Source organism: Panthera pardus, unplaced genomic scaffold (genome assembly GCF_024362965.1).
Source record: "Panthera pardus isolate Hobbes unplaced genomic scaffold, ASM2436296v1 HiC_scaffold_20, whole genome shotgun sequence".
NCBI lineage: Eukaryota > Metazoa > Chordata > Mammalia > Carnivora > Felidae > Panthera > Panthera pardus.
The window spans coordinates 60,901,394-60,921,065 of NW_026526766.1; the positions used below are offsets into that span (position 1 = coordinate 60,901,394).

The 19,672-nt window shown below is 47.6% G+C and overlaps 1 protein-coding gene across 2 annotated transcripts in view; it reads left to right on the forward strand.

The window, feature by feature from the left end:
- Positions 1-3,452: 3,452 nt before the first annotated feature.
- The window catches only part of COL15A1 (collagen type XV alpha 1 chain), a 108,384-nt gene continuing 92,164 nt past the window's right edge, over positions 3,453-19,672 (forward strand). For both annotated transcript variants that reach the window (XM_019454366.2, XM_019454367.2), the window contains exons 1-2: positions 3,453-3,655; positions 3,733-3,818. In XM_019454366.2, the coding sequence (XP_019309911.1) occupies positions 3,645-3,655; positions 3,733-3,818 (97 nt within the window). In that variant the 5' untranslated portion in view covers positions 3,453-3,644. The remainder of the gene's footprint in view (positions 3,656-3,732; positions 3,819-19,672) is intronic.

A 19,672-nucleotide genomic window follows, 5' to 3' on the forward strand; every position in this document is an offset into this window, starting at 1 on the left:
TTCTCTCTATATATAAAAAAATAAAATAAATAAAATCACTTAATTATCAAACATTTCCAACTAATTTAATTTTGAGCTTGTCACCAGACAGGCCAAACAAAACCTGTGGGCCAAATTGAGCCAATGGCCACCAGTTCATCACAACTTCTGGTTTTAACAGTCCAATAGAACCATAGACCTATTACACAATTGTTGTTGATGTAGCTCTTTCTAAGCAATGTAGAAATATATTCTAAGTTTGAGGCCTAAGAAAGTCAATTATATTTCCAGTTGATGTGATACTTTATAAGCAATAGAGAAATATAGAACTAAGAGACCAAATTCCCTATGGTTAGTGATTCATACTAAAATAAGAATGGCTGCACGTGGGAGAGAATTCATATTCACAGAGAATATGAACCGATGAAGAAAGAAGACTGAAGCAGACAATTTTGTTAGAATGTGCTTTGGCTTGTGAGTTAATTCCACGTGGGGACATCCTAGCTCTATGGCTGCTTTGGCTGCTGGTGCCTCAGCCTCTTGAAGGCTGGGTTTGGGGTTTCGCCTCTCTTGCAGACATGCCCCTTGCAAGAATCGCGCCACCATCAATTATAGACGCTAACATTCAGTGAGCATTATTGTGCACCAGACACTGATAACTGCTTTGCATCCCAGGAACATCTTCATCCTTCCAAGAGCTGATAGGAAAAACTCATTGTCACCTTCGTCTTACAGATTTGCCCACATTTCATATAGCTCATAAAGAATGGAGCCAGGATTCGCCAGGCAGCATGATCCCAGAGTACCAGTTCATAATTCCTACCTTCTCAGGGACCTCTTGTTTGTTAAGAGGTGTATCTCTCTTGTGACAGGTAATTCACCACCTTTAAGGATCTTCTGCAACATTTCAAGACCTTACCTATTTTCTCCTTCTCTTATGTGTTTCTGCCCTTACCCCTGACTTGGTAAATTGCATGGCCTTTCTGAGCCTCAGTTTCTTTTTTTTTTTTTTTCTTTTTATTTTTTCTGAGCCTCAGTTTCTCCATCAATAAAATAGGGACAGGAGGGAGGTGGCTGGATCAGGTTTCGCAGGGCTCTGTCCATTGTAAATGTTCTGGGACTCCACAACGCTCAGGGAATACCCATGATTTCAAGTCCACATGCACACACCCATCAGCTGGCATGTCATTGAAGGTCTTGGCTCTGTAACACTTCCCTGCCCACCAGTCCCCTCTGCAACCCAGGAAATTTTTATCCATTTATAGCTTGAGAGTGCATCTCTCTGAGTACTGCCTTCCCCTTCCTCCGATGTATCCCCCTCAAACTCTCCTCAGACCCAGAGCCTGGGTGAACTTCACTCTCCTCTTGAAGCCTCTCCAGCTTTCTCCAGGACGTGCTGCTCTCTTCCTGTTCTGAAGACTGTTCACATTAATCCCAGATCTGTAGATATGTGCAGCATTTACAAGCGACAGAGCACTGTGGTGTGCAAGTTGCATATCGAGAGACCCACAGCCCAAGTCAGGATCATCGTGTCTGCTATACAGATGAAGAAATAAAAAAAAAATTCAGAAAATGTCAGGATTTGCCCAACTTTACTCTGTAGCCCAGACAAGAACTGGACGGGAAACAAGCTCCTGACCTCGGGCTGGAGCTCTTTCAGAGCCCTCACTGCCCATGCAGGCATTAACCCTGTCATGCCGGAGTGCTGCGCATCTCCAGTGGGTCTAACCCGCCGTTCTCGTGCAGGTAGGTGACTGAGTGGTGGAGAGCATGGGTATTGGCAACTGTCACGCATAGGTTGGGCATGTTTTAAGCCTCGGCTTCCTCATCCATGAAATGAGGATCATTGCAGTACTGCCTTTCCAGGGTTGTAGTGTGGATTAAATGAGGTAACACAGGTATATAGGTATTTTCTGCTTTCCAAAAGTTCCCATTTTGCCACTTTGCTTTTACAAAAGACCCACGGGAATACCTGTTCTCAGTAACTGAAAGAAATCTGAAGAGCAGTTTCACTGTTGCAGAAAAAAGGAGCAAAGCGAAAATAGCGTTCAGTGTTTTGGGCAAGCTGTTAAAGATGTGGCAAGCACCCCAAGAGTGTGATGGGCCCCAGGAGACATCTCAGCATCAAGCCGCTGCAGCTTTCAGCTGTAGCTTTCGACTGTGTCTGTGAGCATCTGTGCTTTATCTCAAGTTATTTTGGGCATCATTAGCAAGATGTGTCCTAAGGTTTCAGAAAAACCTAAGAGGGGTAATTTTTGGGGGTCTGAGAATGCTAAAACTTTTTTCCATATAAATTAATGGTAATTGCTTCTTCACTCTACACTGCTTTGGCTCATGAAAGATTTCATAGGCCCACTGTACTTTCTGATAGTGGGCGGAAACTGTAAAGCATTTAGTGCAGGGTCTGGGAAATAATCAGCACTCAATAAATGTTAGCTAGTATATCCATCCCCTCCTATCTCTGGGGCCCTAACTCAGATTACTAGAAATGAAAACCAGGAGCTGACAACAGAGACATGGCCCACGGTGGCTCCTTGGTGCGTCAGGAAGAGCCATTGCTGGGGCTTGCTAGGCTTCAGAACTGTGCCTCCGTGGTGCCTCCTCCCACCCCAAAACCTTACTCTGTGGTGCCTGGTAATCATAATAAAGAGCCACCGTGTGGGGGGTTGGCCAGTGCCAGACCCTGTGCTAAGCCCTTTCCCCGTGGGATAGTCACACATACCAGGGATGGCTGAGACTGCTTCCCCTCTCCCACATCATTATCGTGCCTGGAGAGGTGTCTCACCTCAGACTCTCACCTTCATGCACCCAATGTTTATTTGCATTTCTACCACCAGGTATTGTTTTAGCCAGCTAACAAAACAAATGTATCTTCTTGCCCTCCTGAAACTTACATTCCCATGCTGGGAGTAGGGGGGTGGGGCAGGCAAGTTATACAGCGGAAAACCTTGGAAATATCAGATACGTTCAATTTTTTATTAGGGTTCTCTTTGCGGCATGGATTTGTATATATCACGGGGCCATTTCTGGGCATTCACGTGGGGTTCGTGTGTCAGGCGTGCAGGGTAGGCACAGCAGTTAGGAGCTCAGTCCTTCTGTGTGCCCTTGTATATTCGCCCGGCCTCTCTGAGCCTCAGTTTCTTCATTTGTCATTTAAGGAAATCACAGTGACTCCAGCCTCCCTGGGCTGTTGAGAGAATCCCATTGGTCCATGAAAGGAGAGTGCTTTGGCCGCGGGGCAGCTCAGACCGGGACAGACGTTAGGGCGGGAGGGAAGGAGTCCCGCTGACCCAGACGGGCGCGGGCACGAGGCTTTTCTCGAAGGTTACATAAGGCGGCCCGGGGTGGCGGCCGCGGCCGGGAGCGCGCGTCCGTCGAAGGGGGAAAGGGGCGTGGGGACGGCAGCGGCGGCCGGGACCCCCGGGGCGTGAGTGCGGCGCCGCCGGCCTAGGTGGGCGCGGCGCGGCTCGCGAGCGAGCGCAGGGCGCGGCGGAGTCGGGTTTCAGAGCGCGGGTGACTCAGGGCGCGGGCCGGGAGCCGGGAGCCTGCCCGCCGCCGCCGCCGCCGCTGCCCAGCGCCGCCTTTGTTCGCTGCAGGAAGGGCGAGCGGCGGCCAGCGCTCAGCCGGGCGCACGGTGCCTTCGGGGGGTTCGGCGGGCCTGCGAGATGGCGCCAAGGTAGGACTCGCTTCCCCGCGCCCCGGGCCCTCGCCCCTCCCGCCCGCCTCACCTTCTTGCCCCCCCACTTCTTGCAGGAGGAACGGACGGTGCTGGCGCCTGCTGTTGCTGCTTTCGGTCTCCGCGCTTCTCCCCGCTGTCACCCGGACCCGCTCCGCGACAGGTAAGCGACCCGGCCCGGGCGTGGCCCCGGCTGCCTCCGCGCGCCCCGGGGAAGTTGGTTTTTGGCGGCGGGCGTGCCTGCGGTGCGCGCTCATTCCTGGACATAAAAGGGAGTCCTCGCCGCTCTGTGCGCACTGGCGCTCCCGGCGCCGCTTCCCCGGGCGGTGAAGGGGATGCGAGGGGGCGAACCGGGGTCCCTGACCCGTCGGGCGGGTGGCGCGCGGTCTGGACGCTGTGCAGCTAGGGCGCGGCCCCTGCAGCCGTGGGCACAGAGGGACTTTGGAAGTACGGGGGCAGCGCCAGCGGCTCCGAGGGAACAGTTAGCTCTAGTTCACCCGGAGCCCGCGCGCAGGTCCTGCGTGCCGGCTGGCTCATTGTAAGGACAGGTCTGGTGCCCGCTCTGCACACAGGTGCGGCCGCGTGATCGCTAGCAGAGACACCTGGCGCCTTTGCCGCGCAAGAAATAACGGGACTGAATCGCCTCGATGCCTAACTTACCCCTGAGTTAGCTGAAGGAGTCCCATCCATGGTGGGCAGTGGCGCCCAGGGTGATGAGAAGAACTACCGGCGGGGAGCCAGGGGATCTGGTCCCCTTCTGTTCCACAAGCCTCACTTTCCTCACTAGGACCCAGAGCAGGGTGGGTGACTAGTAGGGTCTGAGTTAAAACAGATTTTGGTTAAGTTGTGTTCAGGCTGCCTGGGCTTGAAGCGTGGCTGAGTTAGGTGACCTTGGGCAATGGATTTCACCTCTTCGTGCCTCAGTTTCCTCACCCCAAAAAACGGGAATAATTAGACCACCTTTCCTCATAGGGATGCTGTGAAGATTAAAAGAGGTCTTAGAGGTAATACGCTTTCCACACTGTGGCACATACTAGGCAGAAAATAAGCGATAGAAACTATGGGTCGGTCCTTGCAATAGCTGTTAGAAAGCAATGCAGGCAGTTTTTACAGAGGACACTGATGATTAGGGAGGCTTAGGAAGTGGCCTGTCCAAAAGGCAGGACTGGAGCCCGGATCCTAGGCTCCTGTCCTTCCACCCTCAGCCCTTTCTCCATGCCGAGTTTGCAGAACTGTGTTCTCCAAAGGGTCCCACCCGTCCTGGATTTAGGAGATCAGTACACAGCCTGGACAGAATACGTGTCTGAGGAGAAGGGGCAGCAACCTCTCTCCCTTTGAAGGACACTGAGGATTGAGGGGGTGGCCTGGGTTAACTCTTTGTATGCCAGAGAAAGCCTGGGACAACCTAGACCATTGTCTCCTTGGCCTCTGGCCACTTTTCCCACCGGAACATCCAGGCTAGCATTTCTTGTAGATCAGAGGGCAGAGGGAGCACAGTTCTGGCTTCTCAGCGCCATGCCCCATGTCGAAACGCTGCAATTTCCCATGTGATATAGGGCACTGCCAGCTCAGCGGTAGAGGGCGGCCTGTATTTCATGGGCTTTCGTGAATTTTGCTGCAACCCCTGCCTCCAAAAGGAAGAAGATTCTGGGCAAAGAGACTTTGGTGTTTCTTTCTCCTCCTGTGTTTGAAGGCTCCCTTTGATGTCAAGTCAGTTGTTAGAAACAACACAGAGGAAACCCTGTTCCCATCGAAAGCGTTAAAAGGGAGTGGCAGGAAACCGCCACGAGCTGGAAAGGGCCACGAGAGGGCCATCTGCAACTGATGGGTATTCAGTGTCCCTCTGGGCCTCTGCAGAAACTCTTAGACATGTAAGATATCCTCCTGCAAGCCCAGTTTTGCATGCCGTTTAATAAGGCCAACAGTTATAAGCAAATCACTTTATATGCTCAGGCAGAGGTGTGGGCATGTCTGGGTTACATTCATCCAATCTTCAAAAGTGCTCCAGGAGGCAGGGACTGGGACTGTTATCTTTGTGCTCCAGATAAGGAAACCGAGGTCCAAAGTCTCAAGGCTTCCCAACTCTAGAGGGTTTTTCCTGGCCTGCCCTGTTTGAAGAGATCCTTGTCAATGGGACCCTATCCCCTACACCGATCCTCGTGCCCCTCATGTGTCATGGCTGAGCTAGTAAAGTTACAGTGTCATTGGAACACCTGCTATTTTAGCAGATAAGAAGGTGGTTTTAGGGGACAAGGGCAGCGGTTTCACAAGGTATTTGTTCCTGTTAATAAAATCCCGATATGTGCAAATTATTTACTTTTCTTTATACTGTTTTATTGTGAAATATAATATCCATTCAGAAAAGTGCACACAAAAATTACAGCCCAAGTGTTTATCACAGAGCAAACAGCCACATAACCCGGGTCAAGAATAGGAGAGCCCCAGAAGCTTGTGCCCCTTGGATGTGACTGTTCCCTCCTTGCCCTCAGAGGTAACCATCACCTTGACTTTTATGGTGATTGCTTCCTTATTCTTTAGAAATAACTTTAGTACCTAAGCATGTATCCCCAGATTCTACAGTTCCACTTGAATTTGAACTTTATACATGGCTTATTTCACTGGATATTCAGTTTTCAGATTTGTCTATACTGTTGTGTGTGGCTGTAGTTAATTCATCTTTGTTGCTGTATAATTTTCTACTGTATTAACATACTGTACATCATCTATTCATTTGTCTCCAATATTTGGGTTGTTTCCATTTTGGCAGAGACAGTGGTGGGTTTGCGAACATTCTTGTACATGTCTCTTGGTGCACATGTGCACATACCCCTGTTGGTTCTGTGTCTAGGAGTGGGGTGCTGGGTAACAGGGTGTGTTCATCCTTCAACTGAACAGACAGTGCCAGACCATCTTACATATGGTGGTACTGAGGTGCATGGTCACCCACTGGGTATGAGTCCCCATTTCTTCAAATCCTCACCAGCGCTTGATCTTGTCACTGGGCTGAATTTCAGCCCTTCTAATGAGTACATAGTAGAATCTTACTGTAGTGTTTTTTTAAAAAAAAGATTTTATTTCAATTCCACTTACTTATTTTGAGGTAGAGAGAGAGAGCATGTGGGAGGGGCAGAGAGAGAAGGTCAGAGAGAGAATCCCAAGCAGGCTCCACGCCGTCAGCACAGAGCCCAGTGTGGAGCTTGAACTCATGAACCACAAGATCATGACCTGAGCCGAAATCAAAAGTCAGATAAAAGTCAACTGAACCACCCAGATACCCCTTACTATAGTCTTAATTTATATTTTCCTGATATTTAAGTTGATTACCTTTTCATATATTTATCGGACATCTGGTTATCCTGGTTGACTTTTTTATTGAGGTAAAATTCACATAACAAAACTAGCCATTTTCACGTGTACAATTCAGTGGCAGTCGGTCCATTCAAACTGTTGTACAGCTGTCACTTCTGTCTGGTTCCAAAGCATGTTCATCTCTCCAAAGAGTGAAAAACATTATTTCCATGAAGTGGTCACTCCCCATGGCCCCCATCCTCATCCTATTAGCCCCTGGGAACCACTAAACTGCTCTCTGTCTTTATGGATTTACCTATTCTGGATCTTTCATGTAAATGGCATCATAAAGTATGTGCCTTTTGTGTCTGGCTTCTTTCACTTAGCTTAACGTTTTTGAGATTCATCCATTTTTTAGCAAGTGTCAGTACTTCATTCCTTTTAATGGCTGAGTAATATTCCACTGAATAGATATACTACAATTCGTTTATCCATTCTTTCGTTGATGGGGATGTTGATTTGTTTCCTCCTTTTAGCTCTTGTGAATAGCGCTGTTATGAACATTTGATACAAGTATTTGAGTACTTCTTTTCATTAATTTGGGTATATATACTTAGCAGAACTGCTGGGTCACAGGGTAAGTACATGCTTAGATTTTTTTTTTTTTTTTTTTTTAGAAATTCCCAAACTCCTTTCCACAGTGGCTGTACCACTTCACATTCCCACCAGCAGTGTACAAAGGCTCTGATTTTTTTCACATCCTTGCCAACACTTTTTATAATTACAGTCATCTTAGTAGGTATGAAGTGGTCCCTCATTGTTTTGATTTGCATTTCCCTGATGACTAATGATATTGAGCATCTTTTCATGTGCTTTTTGACCATTTGTAAATCTTCTTTGGGGCAAATCTGAATGCTAATCAGAGCCAGTTTGGGTTTTTCCTCAGATCATCTCACTCTTGCTCATGGCCATCTGATATGCTTTCCTGAAGGAGAGCAAAGCGGGTAGGAATCACACCTGAGACCCCCCATCTCTGGCCTCTGCCTTACCTGTGCCCTGGCCTGTAGTGAGCTACTGTTGCTGACGTGCCATTAGAAATTACAATGAATATAAATGATTATAGTGTTTTAATTACTGGGTAAACTTGTTGGTTTTGTATAAAGTGGGGAATTCCTGCGGTAACATCCTGTGCCGTGCGTGTGTTTTACAGCAGAGTGCAGGCTGAAAGCTCCTGGCACACTGAACCAGCCACAGCTTCCCATGCAGTGCTGGGATTTTGTAGTCTCTTCAGCTTTGCACATGATGTGAACTAATCTCCCTGTCTGGAGTATACTTTCTTACCTTCTGTCTCTCTTTAAGGCCTAATTCTACCTCCCAGCTTAAATGGCGCTCTGGAAGAGGCATCTCTCTGGCCAAGCTTTCTCATCAACTCCCCATTCCCTCATCTCTCTCTTCCAGCACCAGCATTGTCCCCCTGTACTGTCAGTATGTTTATTTCTCTCTCTTTACCATGGGAGCACCTTGAGGGTGTGGGTCATGCCTCATTTGTCCACGGTTGGCCACTTGGACTTTGGCTCTTTTGTCATTATTATAAACAGAGCTGCTGGGACCATCTTCTGACAAATGATCTTTGTTTTCTTTTTAGGTTATTATTATTATTTTTGACTAGATTACCCCAGACTTACTTTCCCATCAAAGAACAGAAGTAGTTGCACGTTTCTTACATATTTAGATAGATCTCTCTTAGATACAAATTTAATCATTTTCCTTCCTCCTTTAATTGCTCTCACTGGATTCTCACTCTACCTAAGATGGGGGTCATGCTCCTTGCCGCAGAGGGCCCTTTGTGGCTTCCTGGTCTCCAGCCACACAGAGCCCCTCTTGACTTGGGCTCACTCCAAACCACCGGTAGCTTGCAGAATGAGACATGCGATGTCTCACCTCTGCATCTCTGCATAGGCTGGTCACTCTTTGAGAGAATGCCTTTCTTCCTGTCCACCTGGCAACCCCCCATTCACCCTTTAAGCATCCTCTCTGGGAAGCCCTCCTCTGCCTGGCATGTTGGGTGTTTTTCCTTTGGGCTGACACTGTTTATCCACTCGTCCCTTGGTCCCAGGGCTTCTCAGACCGGACCGTGACCACTGATGATTCGTTTGCCTCCCATGCTACATGGGAAGCTCCAAGAGGTAGGACTAGGTCTTTCCAACTCTGAATCCCAGAATGCCTGAGCAAGCATTCAGAAAACCCTTTCAGTGAATCAAAGAGGGAGTGAATGGGTAGGTCCAGGTTGTGGTCTGGAGAGAACGCGCCAATTTACCATATCATCTGTGGATTGTCATTCATCTCGATTCTTCCACAGCTCTGCCAACTCTGGGGGTGACCATGGCTGAGTAATGAGGGTACATTATGGGGCTTTTAGGTTTTTCTCCTTTAGTGACTTTAATAACTAGTTAGGAATTTATGCTTATGTTACTTTGCTCTTTATTTTCATTACATCTAATTGCATAAACAACTTGTTTTCCTGTTTATCCCCACTCATCTTATTCCTAGTGGCCTCCATTTTGTCCAGAGTTGTACACTTATCTTTTCTCTGCTAGCTAAATATATGAGTTTGTTTTCAAGGTTTCCTTTAATGTCTATAGCTTGACCTACTTAAAACGGACCATAAATTAGGTAAATTACATAGATTACATAGGGTATAATCTGGTCAGTTGTTTTTTGTTTTTTTTTTTTTCAAAATGGTACTCAGGATTCTCCAAAACACTAATTAAGATGTGAGCTATTAACCAATTATCATGTTGCTTCTGGTTGTGGTCATATACGTTTGTTTCTTTAATGGTCAAAAAATTTTTCTCAAACCTCTACTTTGGTCACTTCCCTGTACCTATGCATGTGCGTGTTTTTTAAATCCCACATGGTCTTCATGATCATTGCTTTAAAAAATGTTTATTTATTTTGGGGGCAGGGGCAAAGAGAGAGAGAGAGAGAAAGAGAGAGAGAGAGAGAGAGAGAGAGAATCCCAAGCAGGTTCTGCGCTGTCAGTGTGGAGCCCAACAAACTGTGAGATCATGACCTGAGCTGAGTCAAGAGTCGGAGGCTCCACCGACCTAGCCATCCAGGAGCCCTGATAATTGTTGCTTCGTAATATATTTTAAAATCTGGTAAAGGAAGTCACCCCTGTCTCGTTCACTAAGCCATACATTTTTTAGTACAGACTGATTTATCACCCAGGTTTTTCATGATACGATTGGATACTGGGAGTGTTGGCGAGGTGGTGAGCAGGTGAGGGTTATCAAAGAGGAAGAAATCTTACAGTGAGATTCAGTTGAAGATGCTAATGTGCAATAAGGAGAATGGATGGCAAATAAGGCTTCAAAGTCAGAGCAGCAGATCATGGAGCCTGAGCTGCTGCTGTCGACACAGAGCCCAGAGGAGCTGAGATGCATCAGAGGTGTTGGGAGGAGCAGGTTTGCTGGCTGACCACCTTCCTCTGTTCCATCCCAACTCAAGAGAGAAAAAGTCTATGGTTAGAGCAGAACCTGGGAGAAGGTCCAGACCTATTATTGGGCAAGATTTAATGAGGGAGTTATGAGGCTGGGGTCACCTAATGAGTGCAGCCCACCCCTTATCCCCATCAGAACTCAATTTAACTCAATGCAACCTAATCTAGTACAACCCACCTCAACCCAACCCAACCCAAGCCAACCCAAACCGAACCAGTTTTATCCAACCCAGTTCATTTTTGCACTTGTTGCATGGCATGGATGACTTAAGATTGGACAGGGAAGAAATCTGTTCTGAGGGTCCGCATATCTCCCTCAAATGAGCAGGATCCCTGAGTTCAGGTATTAGGGGGCCTCTTCCTGGGTTTGGAGGAGCTTAGCTAGAGTCTGGTGTGCAGGGAGTAGCCCTGCCTTAAGCCTCTCCAGGAGTCATCCTTCCATCACTGAGGCACTCACCCAACATGCCAGGCAGAGGAGGGCTTCCCAGAGAGGATGCTTAAAGGGTGAATGGGGGGTTGCCAGGTGGACAGGAAGAAAGGCATTCTCTCAAAGATCAAATGGGGCCCAGCTTAAAAGTCCCATCTACCACCAGGAGGGCTTTTTCTTTTTTTTTTTTAACGTTTTTTTATTTTATTTTTGAGACAGAGAGAGACAGAGCATGAACAGGGGAGGGACAGAGAGAGAGGGAGACACAGAATCTGAAACAGGCTCCAGGCTCTGAGCTGTCAGCACAGAGCCCGACGCGGGGCTCGAACTCACAGACCGTGAGATCATGACCTGAGCCAAAGTCGGATGCTTAACTGACCAAGCCACCCAGGCGCCCCCAGGAGGGCTTTTTCAACTAGTCTTTTCACAAAGCAAACATCTGCTAAAGTCTTTGAAAAACTTCCCTGTTCTGTGTTCTGGCTACTATAGAGATATATACATTTGTAGATATATAGATTTCTGTCTTCTTCCCGTATTTCCTGGCCGCCTGCTCTCTCTGAGACCCTCTGGGGTGGGTGGTGGGTGACTAAAAAGATGCACTGGACTGAGCACCCGTCCTAGAGGGACTCAGCAGAACTGACTACTGGTTCAGTAGTAGAGACCAGTGTGCAGCAACAGCTGGCTTAAATGCTGGGGAACTGATCCTGTGTGTCCTAATGGAGGTGCAAGCAAGCCTCAGCACTCCAAAGTAGGGGTGTCTATTTCCCCCAGAAGATGGGGCAGGCAGGGGGAGGGAAGCAGCCTTTGAAAGAGGAGACTTATTTTTTCAATAATGTTAAAAAAAAAATTGAGAGTAAAAAAAATAGTCATTGTAAAAACCTAGGGGGTGAAAAGAGTTCATAAATGTCACATATTATCTCACGACTTAGAGACAGATGCTGCTGGCATTTGGTGGACAGTTTTTCAAAGTAATTTGCTGAAATATGCACATACGTTATAAAAAGAATAGATCATTCTGTCAACATTGTGTTGTGTTGCTCGGCATTTTTTTCCTTAGTAATCATCTAAACACTTCCTCTGGGACACTAAATATTATTTCTTAACATCCTTTGTAATTTAAATAATATTTCATTGTACGTATGCCCCATAATTAAACTAGCCCCCTTATATGCCTTCAGACTATTTCTGGCTGTTCACTGTTATAAACACTATCATGATGACCCTACTCTTGTAGCTCTGGATTTGACCTTTTCTGAAGTTATTTCCGAACATAAATTCCTAAAACAAATTGCTGGCCCAATGCATGCCCATTTTGAAAGCTTCTGTTGCATTCTTTGGGAAGGTGATAGTAATTTGCACTTCCCGCAGCAACACACAAGACTGGCTCACCCCTCCTTTATCTGCTGCTGCTGTTTCTCTAATCCAAAAGGAGAAAAGGACAGCAGGTAAGAAGACAGTGCTGCATTACTGCCTCATATCATCCTTAGTTGAATGGAGTCGGGAATCCTTCCTCCCTTTTCCCCTCCTGCTTCATTCATTCATTTTGCACATGCCTTGTAAGGGCTGGAAGAGAAGAGGATTCTTCAGGAAATTGGAGTTCCAGAGGTGTTCATGGTCCATGTTCAAGGACCTTGGTGGTTCTCAACCTTGGCTGCACCTTAGAATCACTTGGAGTTTCAGAATGATGTGATGCCCAGCCTTCCCCACTTCCAGGATTCTGAACTCCCCTGGGGTGAAGTCTAGTCGTTGGCGGGTTTGAAAAGCTCCTGGTGTGATTCAAGGGTGCAGCCAGGGTTGAGAACAAACCACGCAGTCCAAGGGCCCCCTTTCAGAGGTGGTAATCCCGACTCCCAGAGACGAAAGTACCTGTCTGTGGTTGCAACACATGTGAGTGACAGAGCTCGCACTGGATCCCAGAGGGACCTTCAGGGGGTGTAGCTCAGGCATAGGAGCTCTGGGAGCCTGGGTCCTGAGTTCAAATCTCAACTCTGCTACTTCCCATTGAGTGACCTCCCTTTCCCTTATCATCCCTACCTGTAAATTGGGTCAATAATTCCTACTATGAAGACTAACAAGGTAAGCCTTGGGCCTGTAATTGGGGACCCATTCAATACCTCCTTCCTTCCCTGCTCCCACATGTCTGTGGGTTCCCTGAGGGTGGGAACCCTATTTTATTTATCCATGTTTCCTCAGCATCTGACATGGCACCAAACGGACACAATGAGCATTTGAATACATTAATGAATGAGTCATTCAAAGCCTGGGACTGTGGAGATCTTAGTGAAAACCCAGCATTATGAACCCTTGACCATAGCGAAGTCTGTGTGTGCCTCCAGCCCTGCTGAAAGACCACCCGCAGCCCTCTGCTGCGATGGATGGTGTGGGGACCAGAGTGGGCGTGAGAGCAGGGACTGGATATAACAGATATGTCAGGGATAGCATGCATGTCACAGAAGAAAAATGAAGGTATTCTTTTGGGTGCTGGAAAGTTATAACCGTTCTAGAATAGAAGTCTAGAGAGCCCAAAAGCTGGTGACAAACCGAACCTAAGTTCATGCAGTGTCAGTGGCATCATACACACAACTCCATCTGAAGTTGGGTCAGCCAGCTGCTTCTCTCCTCCCAGCCATACATCGTAGCAGTTGGCTTCTTTTGTCTTTATTTTCAGCACACGGGTCTGTCTCCCTCCACCCTACAATGCACCGCCCCCCAACTGCGGCGACAGTAGCCTTCTGGCTTTTTGCTACTCAGATGTACCGGCAGCATCAGCATCATGGGGGATGTTGGTAAAAATGCAGCATCTCCAGTCTCATCTACAGGCCCAGTAAATCAGTATCTGCATTTTAACAAGATCCCCGGTGATTCACATGCACGTTACAGTTTGAGCAGCACTGCAAAAGCAACTCTGATTATGTTACCTGTGCTGAAAACCCTCTGTCATCTTCCCATGCTGACCACCTGTGGTAGGCAGTCATGGCCCTCCAAAGGTGTCTACGTCCTAATCTCCAGAGCCTGTGACTAGATGAGGTCACATGGCATAGGAGAACTCGGACTGCAAATGGAATTCTGCTTGGTAATCAGTTGATCTTAAAAGAGGGTGAGGATCCTCAACTATCTAGATGGGCCAATGTAATCACAAGGGTCCTTAAGAATGGAAGGGGGTGGGCAGGAGAGGAGGGCAGAGAGATGCAACGTGAGAACTTGACCGGCTTTTTTTGCTGGTGTTAAGATGCAGGAAGGGGCTATGAGCCAAAGAACACAGGCGGCTTCTAGAAGCTGGAGAAGGCAAGAAATGGATTTTCCCTTGAAGCTTCCAGAAAGGAGCACAGTCTGTTGATACCTTGCTTTTTATCCAAATAAGATCTGTGTTGGACTTCTAACCTACAGAACTGTAAGATAATAAGCTTTTGTTAATATAAGTCACTAAATTTGGGGTGATCTCTTATAGCAGCCATAGAAAAGGATTACAGCACTTCTTAGCATGGCATTTGAGACCCTGGATGTCCCACCGATGTGGTGTTCTGGCTTCGTCTCCCAGAATATTCCTCTTCATAGCCTGACCTCAAACCACACAAACTCCAAAGTAGCTGGAATCTGGGGGAGGGCCACCTCAAAAGTCTAAACTGGGGACATTCTATCCCCTGTACCCCCAGTACCTAGCTCCATGCCTGGCCCCTGGCAGGTACTCAGGCAACGCTCACTAAACGAATAACCTGATGGCAGCCTGGTACATTCAGGTTACCATCAGCCATGAGGGGTTCCCCTAGATTCAGGAGGCAAGTATGGCAACTGTGGGGGAGGCACGGAAGAAACTTTCCCAAAGGCTCAGCTTTGATGTTCCCCTGTTCTTCTTTTGTCTTAGCTCTCTGCCTCTTTATGGGCCTCGGCTTCCCATCCGAGAAGTGAAGGGGTTAGAGCAGGTGAACCCTTAAAAGCACTGTTAGCATGAATATTATAGGATGCCTGAGTTCAGATGGCCAAATGCTGTGGCACTTGGGGAAAAGAATTGAACTCAGTGGCCCTCATCCCCGTTCATCTGGTTGCTAGGCAGATGCCTCACTCCATCCCGGTCTGCAAGTCAGGATACAGAACTGTGCCCAACAACTGTGTGTATTTGGCACAAAGCAGAGACCAAAGCTGCCCTCTCCCCCTGTCTAGTTAAAATGCCAAATTACTCACTCTCCCACAGCAAGAAAAAAAAGGGGGGGAGGGGGGCAGAAACCATTTCTCACTGCAGAGTTTTTCCATGTGACACATTTTCTAATTTTACTTCAGGTTTAACTGTCTGGAGTAGATGGCTCCATTTCAGGGTCTCCCCCCCCCCCTTCTTTTAGAATGTAAACTTCCAGTCTGAGAAGTGGAATGTTTTTGCTTGTTTAATATTTGCAAGTGTGGGCTGATACCAGATTACAGCTGAATGTGTTCATTTTCTCTGCTGGGGCAAGTTCTCTAAAATGCACAGCACTAACCTAGTGGTCAGATTCCTCGATTCTGGGCTCGGCTGTGGGAGCTTGACCGAGTCACTTCCATTCTCAGACTCAGACACTTGCTGTACGAGGACAGGAAAAGCCTGGCTCACCAAGGAGACTGTGTGGTTGGACTGGAAGAAGTGGTTGGTGAGCCCCATTTCTAAGAGTACTGTTGGGACTTCATTGGAATTGTATGCGCCTTATTTTATTTTATTTTTATTATTTATATTTTAATTTTTTAATGCTTATTTATTTTTGAAAGAGACAGAGAGACAGAGCATGAGTTGGAGGGGGGGACAGAGAGAGAGGGAGACAGAATCTGAAGCAGGCTTCAATCTCTGAGCTGTCGGCACAGAACCTGGTGTGGGGCTCGAACTCACAAACCATGAGATCATGACCTGAGCCAAAGTTGGATGCTTAACCGACTGAGCCACCCAGGTGCCCCACACCTGATTTTACAGGTGCCACCAGCTCTGTGTGGTTGTCCCAGGGCATGGACTGGCTGAGAAATTGTTAGTGCCTGGAAAGAGTCCTGCAGCTTTGTTTTAAAGAAATTGATCTTGCCCTTTCAATCTCTTGATCTTGCCTTTTTCAATCTCTGAGCTGTCGGCACAGAACCTGGTGTGGGGCTCGAACTCACAAACCATGAGATCATGACCTGAGCCAAAGTCGGATGCTTAACCGACTGAGCCACCCAGGTGCCCCACACCTGATTTTACAGCTGCCACCAGCTCTGTGTGGTTGTCCCAGGGCATGGACTGGCTGAGAAATTGTTAGTGCCTGGAAAGAGTCCTGCAGCTTTGTTTTAAAGAAATTGATCTTGCCCTTTCAGTGTCTCTGGTGTCTAATCTCCTGCTTGCATCCATCTGCCCAGAGTCAGTCCTGTGTCTTGTCTTCTAATTGATTGTTGTAGCTGCTCCCTTGCTGGTAGGACCTCTATCTTTCCGTCCTCAAGCACTCACTGCAAGTAGAGTGGCTCATTGAAACACAGGTCCCATCATGTCGTGCCCCCTCTTAAAAACCCTTCCATGCGTTCCATTACAGCACCTGAAATTCCACTCTCCTTGGGCTGAAGCTCCAGGCTGTTTGTCCCCTCCTATCCGTCTTCATGCCCTGGCTCCAGCCACATCAAGATACTTGCTGATCTCAACTTCACAAGTATGTTCCCTTCACTCAGCATTTGCTAGTGCCTACCTGCGGGCTGGAATACTCTCCCTGCCCTGCTGAAATCCTCTTTCGCCTTTTCCCCTTTATAGACTTACTACTCAAAACAGTCTCTGCACCAGCACATTGGCATCACCTGGGAGCTTGTTAGAAAGGCAGGGCCCCGGAGTGCCTGGGTGGCTCAGTCAGTTAAGCATCTGACTTTTGATTTCGGCTCAGGTCATGATGCCACAGTTCATGGGATTGAGCACTGAATCGGGCTCTGTGCTGACATCGTGGAGCCTGCTTGGGATGCTCTCTCTCTGCCTCTGTCTCTGCTCCTCCTTCACACTCTCTCTCTCTCAAAGAAAGAAGGAAGGAAGGAAGGATGGAAGGAAGGGGGAAGGAAAGAAGGAAGGAAGGAAGGAAGGAAGGAAGGAAGGAAGGAAGGATGGAAGGAAGGGGGAAGGAAAGAAGGAAGGAAGGAAGGAAGGAAGGAAGGAAGGAAGGAAGGAAGGAAGAAAAAAAGGGAAAAAAATGCAAAGTCCCAGGTTAGAATCACCCGATGCTGGGGGATGCATGTGTACATGGCCTTTGTAGCATGGTGGTTAAGTGCTGGGGCTGTGGGATCAGACAGAGCTGGCTGCAGTTCTAGGATTTGAACATACCAGCTGGTGACTTTGGATGATTTACGAATCCTCTTCTAGCCTCTGTTTCCTCATCTGTAGAGTGGGAGATAATAATAGTACCCATCTCAGAGTTCTTGTGATGAGGACATGAAATCATGTCCCCAAAGCTCTGAGCACAGTGCTTATACCTGATTCATTCCATTAGGGATCAGAATTCACGTGCAAATCTGTCTTGCCAAGGATAGGAGGGCTGGGATGAGGCCATTCATCTTTGGAATCATTGACCTTCCACTAGCAGGACATAAAAAGCCATACTCTGTTGTGGGGAAAAGTGAAATATAGCTAAATAAGAACTTTGCCAGGGTGGGAGGGAGGGTGGGATACAATTAATTGTAAACTTTCAGGCCTCCTTAGACTTCACCATCCTGCCTGCCATATCTGGTAGGATTTTCATTCATTCATTTGTTCACTCACTTTTACTGAATAAATATTCATTGACGGCCTACAAGGCAATGTGGTATGTGCTGGGCATCACATGATGAACAAGAGAGGCATGGTTCCCACCCTCTGGGAGCCGGCAGTCTATGGGGGACATAGACACCAAGTAAATAATTGTACGAAAACCCCCTAAATATATGTAGATGGTAAACAAATGTTAAGAAGAAGTACAGGGACCTATGAGAGCACAGACCTGGCCACTCTCATCAGCACCGGGGTGTCAGGAAAGTCTCCATGAGGAGTGACATTTAAGATGAGATGTGAGGGATGAATCGATTTAGCCAGGAAATGGGGTGGGGCTGGTGGGTTGGAAGAGGATTGGAATGTTCCAGATCAAGAGATCAGAATGAGGAGAGCGGGGAAACAGCAGCCTGTGTGCAGCCTGAGCGTGGTGTGGGAGGGGAGGCTGTGGGGGGTCTGGAGATGAACACAGAACCTCCATCCAGAAACTGTTTCCCCACACCTGGCCTCCAGTGGGGCCAACATCTTGGCTTCCCTCAGTCCCATGGGTCCCATGCAGTGCTCATAGCCCAGGATCCATGGGCTAGGGGCCTCTGGGTCCTGCCTCCTGCCCTGCTGGTGCCTCTAATTGCAGAGAGCGAACTGCTCTAGGGAGGGGGGTCTGGGGTCTCCATCTCTCTCTTGCACAGGAGAAGTGCATTTAAGAGATTTGCAGCAAAATGATAGGGGAGCAGGGCTGGAGTGAGAGCCACCCAGAGCCTCGGCCACCCGGAGCCTGTCACAGCTGCCTCACCAACAGGCCATGAATGTCACATGGGGAAAGGATTCTAAGAATTGCCCTCTGCAGTTAGACTCCAGTTAGCCTTGGCTTTGAAAAGCTTCTTCCTGTCTATGAAATGAAGGGATTGGACCAGCTGTAAGCCCATCCAGATATGATATTATCTCTTTTGATTTCTGTCTCTCTCTGGATCTCTGTATTCCGAACGTGCGTCCATAAACACACAATGCAGAATTAATTCTCTCCCCATGGAACAGAAACAAGATCTTGGAAGTAAATAACTCTGGTGGGAAACTTTTAGAAGTGTTTATGCAAGAGAGTAACTTCTTTAAAAATGGTGGGATATACCGGGGCATCTGAGTGGCTCAGTCAGTTAAGCGGCCGACTTCAGCTCAGGTCATGATCTCACAGTTTGTGAGTTTGAGCCTGGTATTGGGCTCTGTGCTGACAGCTCAGAGCCTGGAGCCTGTTTCGGATTCTGTGTCTTCCTCTCTCTCTGCCCCTTTCCCATTCCTTCTCTGTCTCTCAAAAATAAATAAATGTCAAAAAAAAATTTTTAATGGTGGGATATAGATGATGGGTTACCCCCTCCTGTCTAGGCCATTCCCCTAGAGACCTTCTCAAACTGGCTGTGCTCATGGTCCATGGCTGTGTGACTGTGGCATGCAAAGCCACATTGTTTATTTTCTGCATCCACTTTACTCAGAGGTTGGTAACTTGGGGTGGAGTGGGAAGTCCAGTAATAACTGGGGAATGATATAGAACATTTTATACTAAAAGGAACAGCACACATATATTATGGAGTGGAGTGCAAAAGTTGAGGGTTTTTAGAGATAAAGCAGGAGGCTTTAATTACGTTTCCAAGCTCTGGGGGGCTCTTTGGCTAGACCCAGATAGTCAGGAATAGGGTCCCCTCTCCCTGATGGTAGGATGCTTGAGTGGAGATGATGCTGTATATAGATTTGAGGTCCCTAACTTGTGGAGGAGGCTCAGAATTACGGCAGTGGGTGTCAGAACCCACTCTTGCATAAACATTTTCTCCATCTGCAAATGCCTAATGCACTTGTGTGTGGAAGGGGTTATTAATATTTTTGTTGTTGTTGACAAGATGAAAATTACTGCTCTCCGAAGCTCTTGTGCTAGGACTGTCAGTTCCATGAGGGAAGGAACTTGTTTGTCTGTCACTGCTGGATCTCCAGCACCTAGAATAGTGCCTGCTGGACAGCAGGTACTCAGTGAATGCTAGATGAATGAATAGCTGTGTGTATGTGTTCATGGCTGCAAGAAGCTTTCCCCTCTCGATCTGCATTTACCTTTCCAGG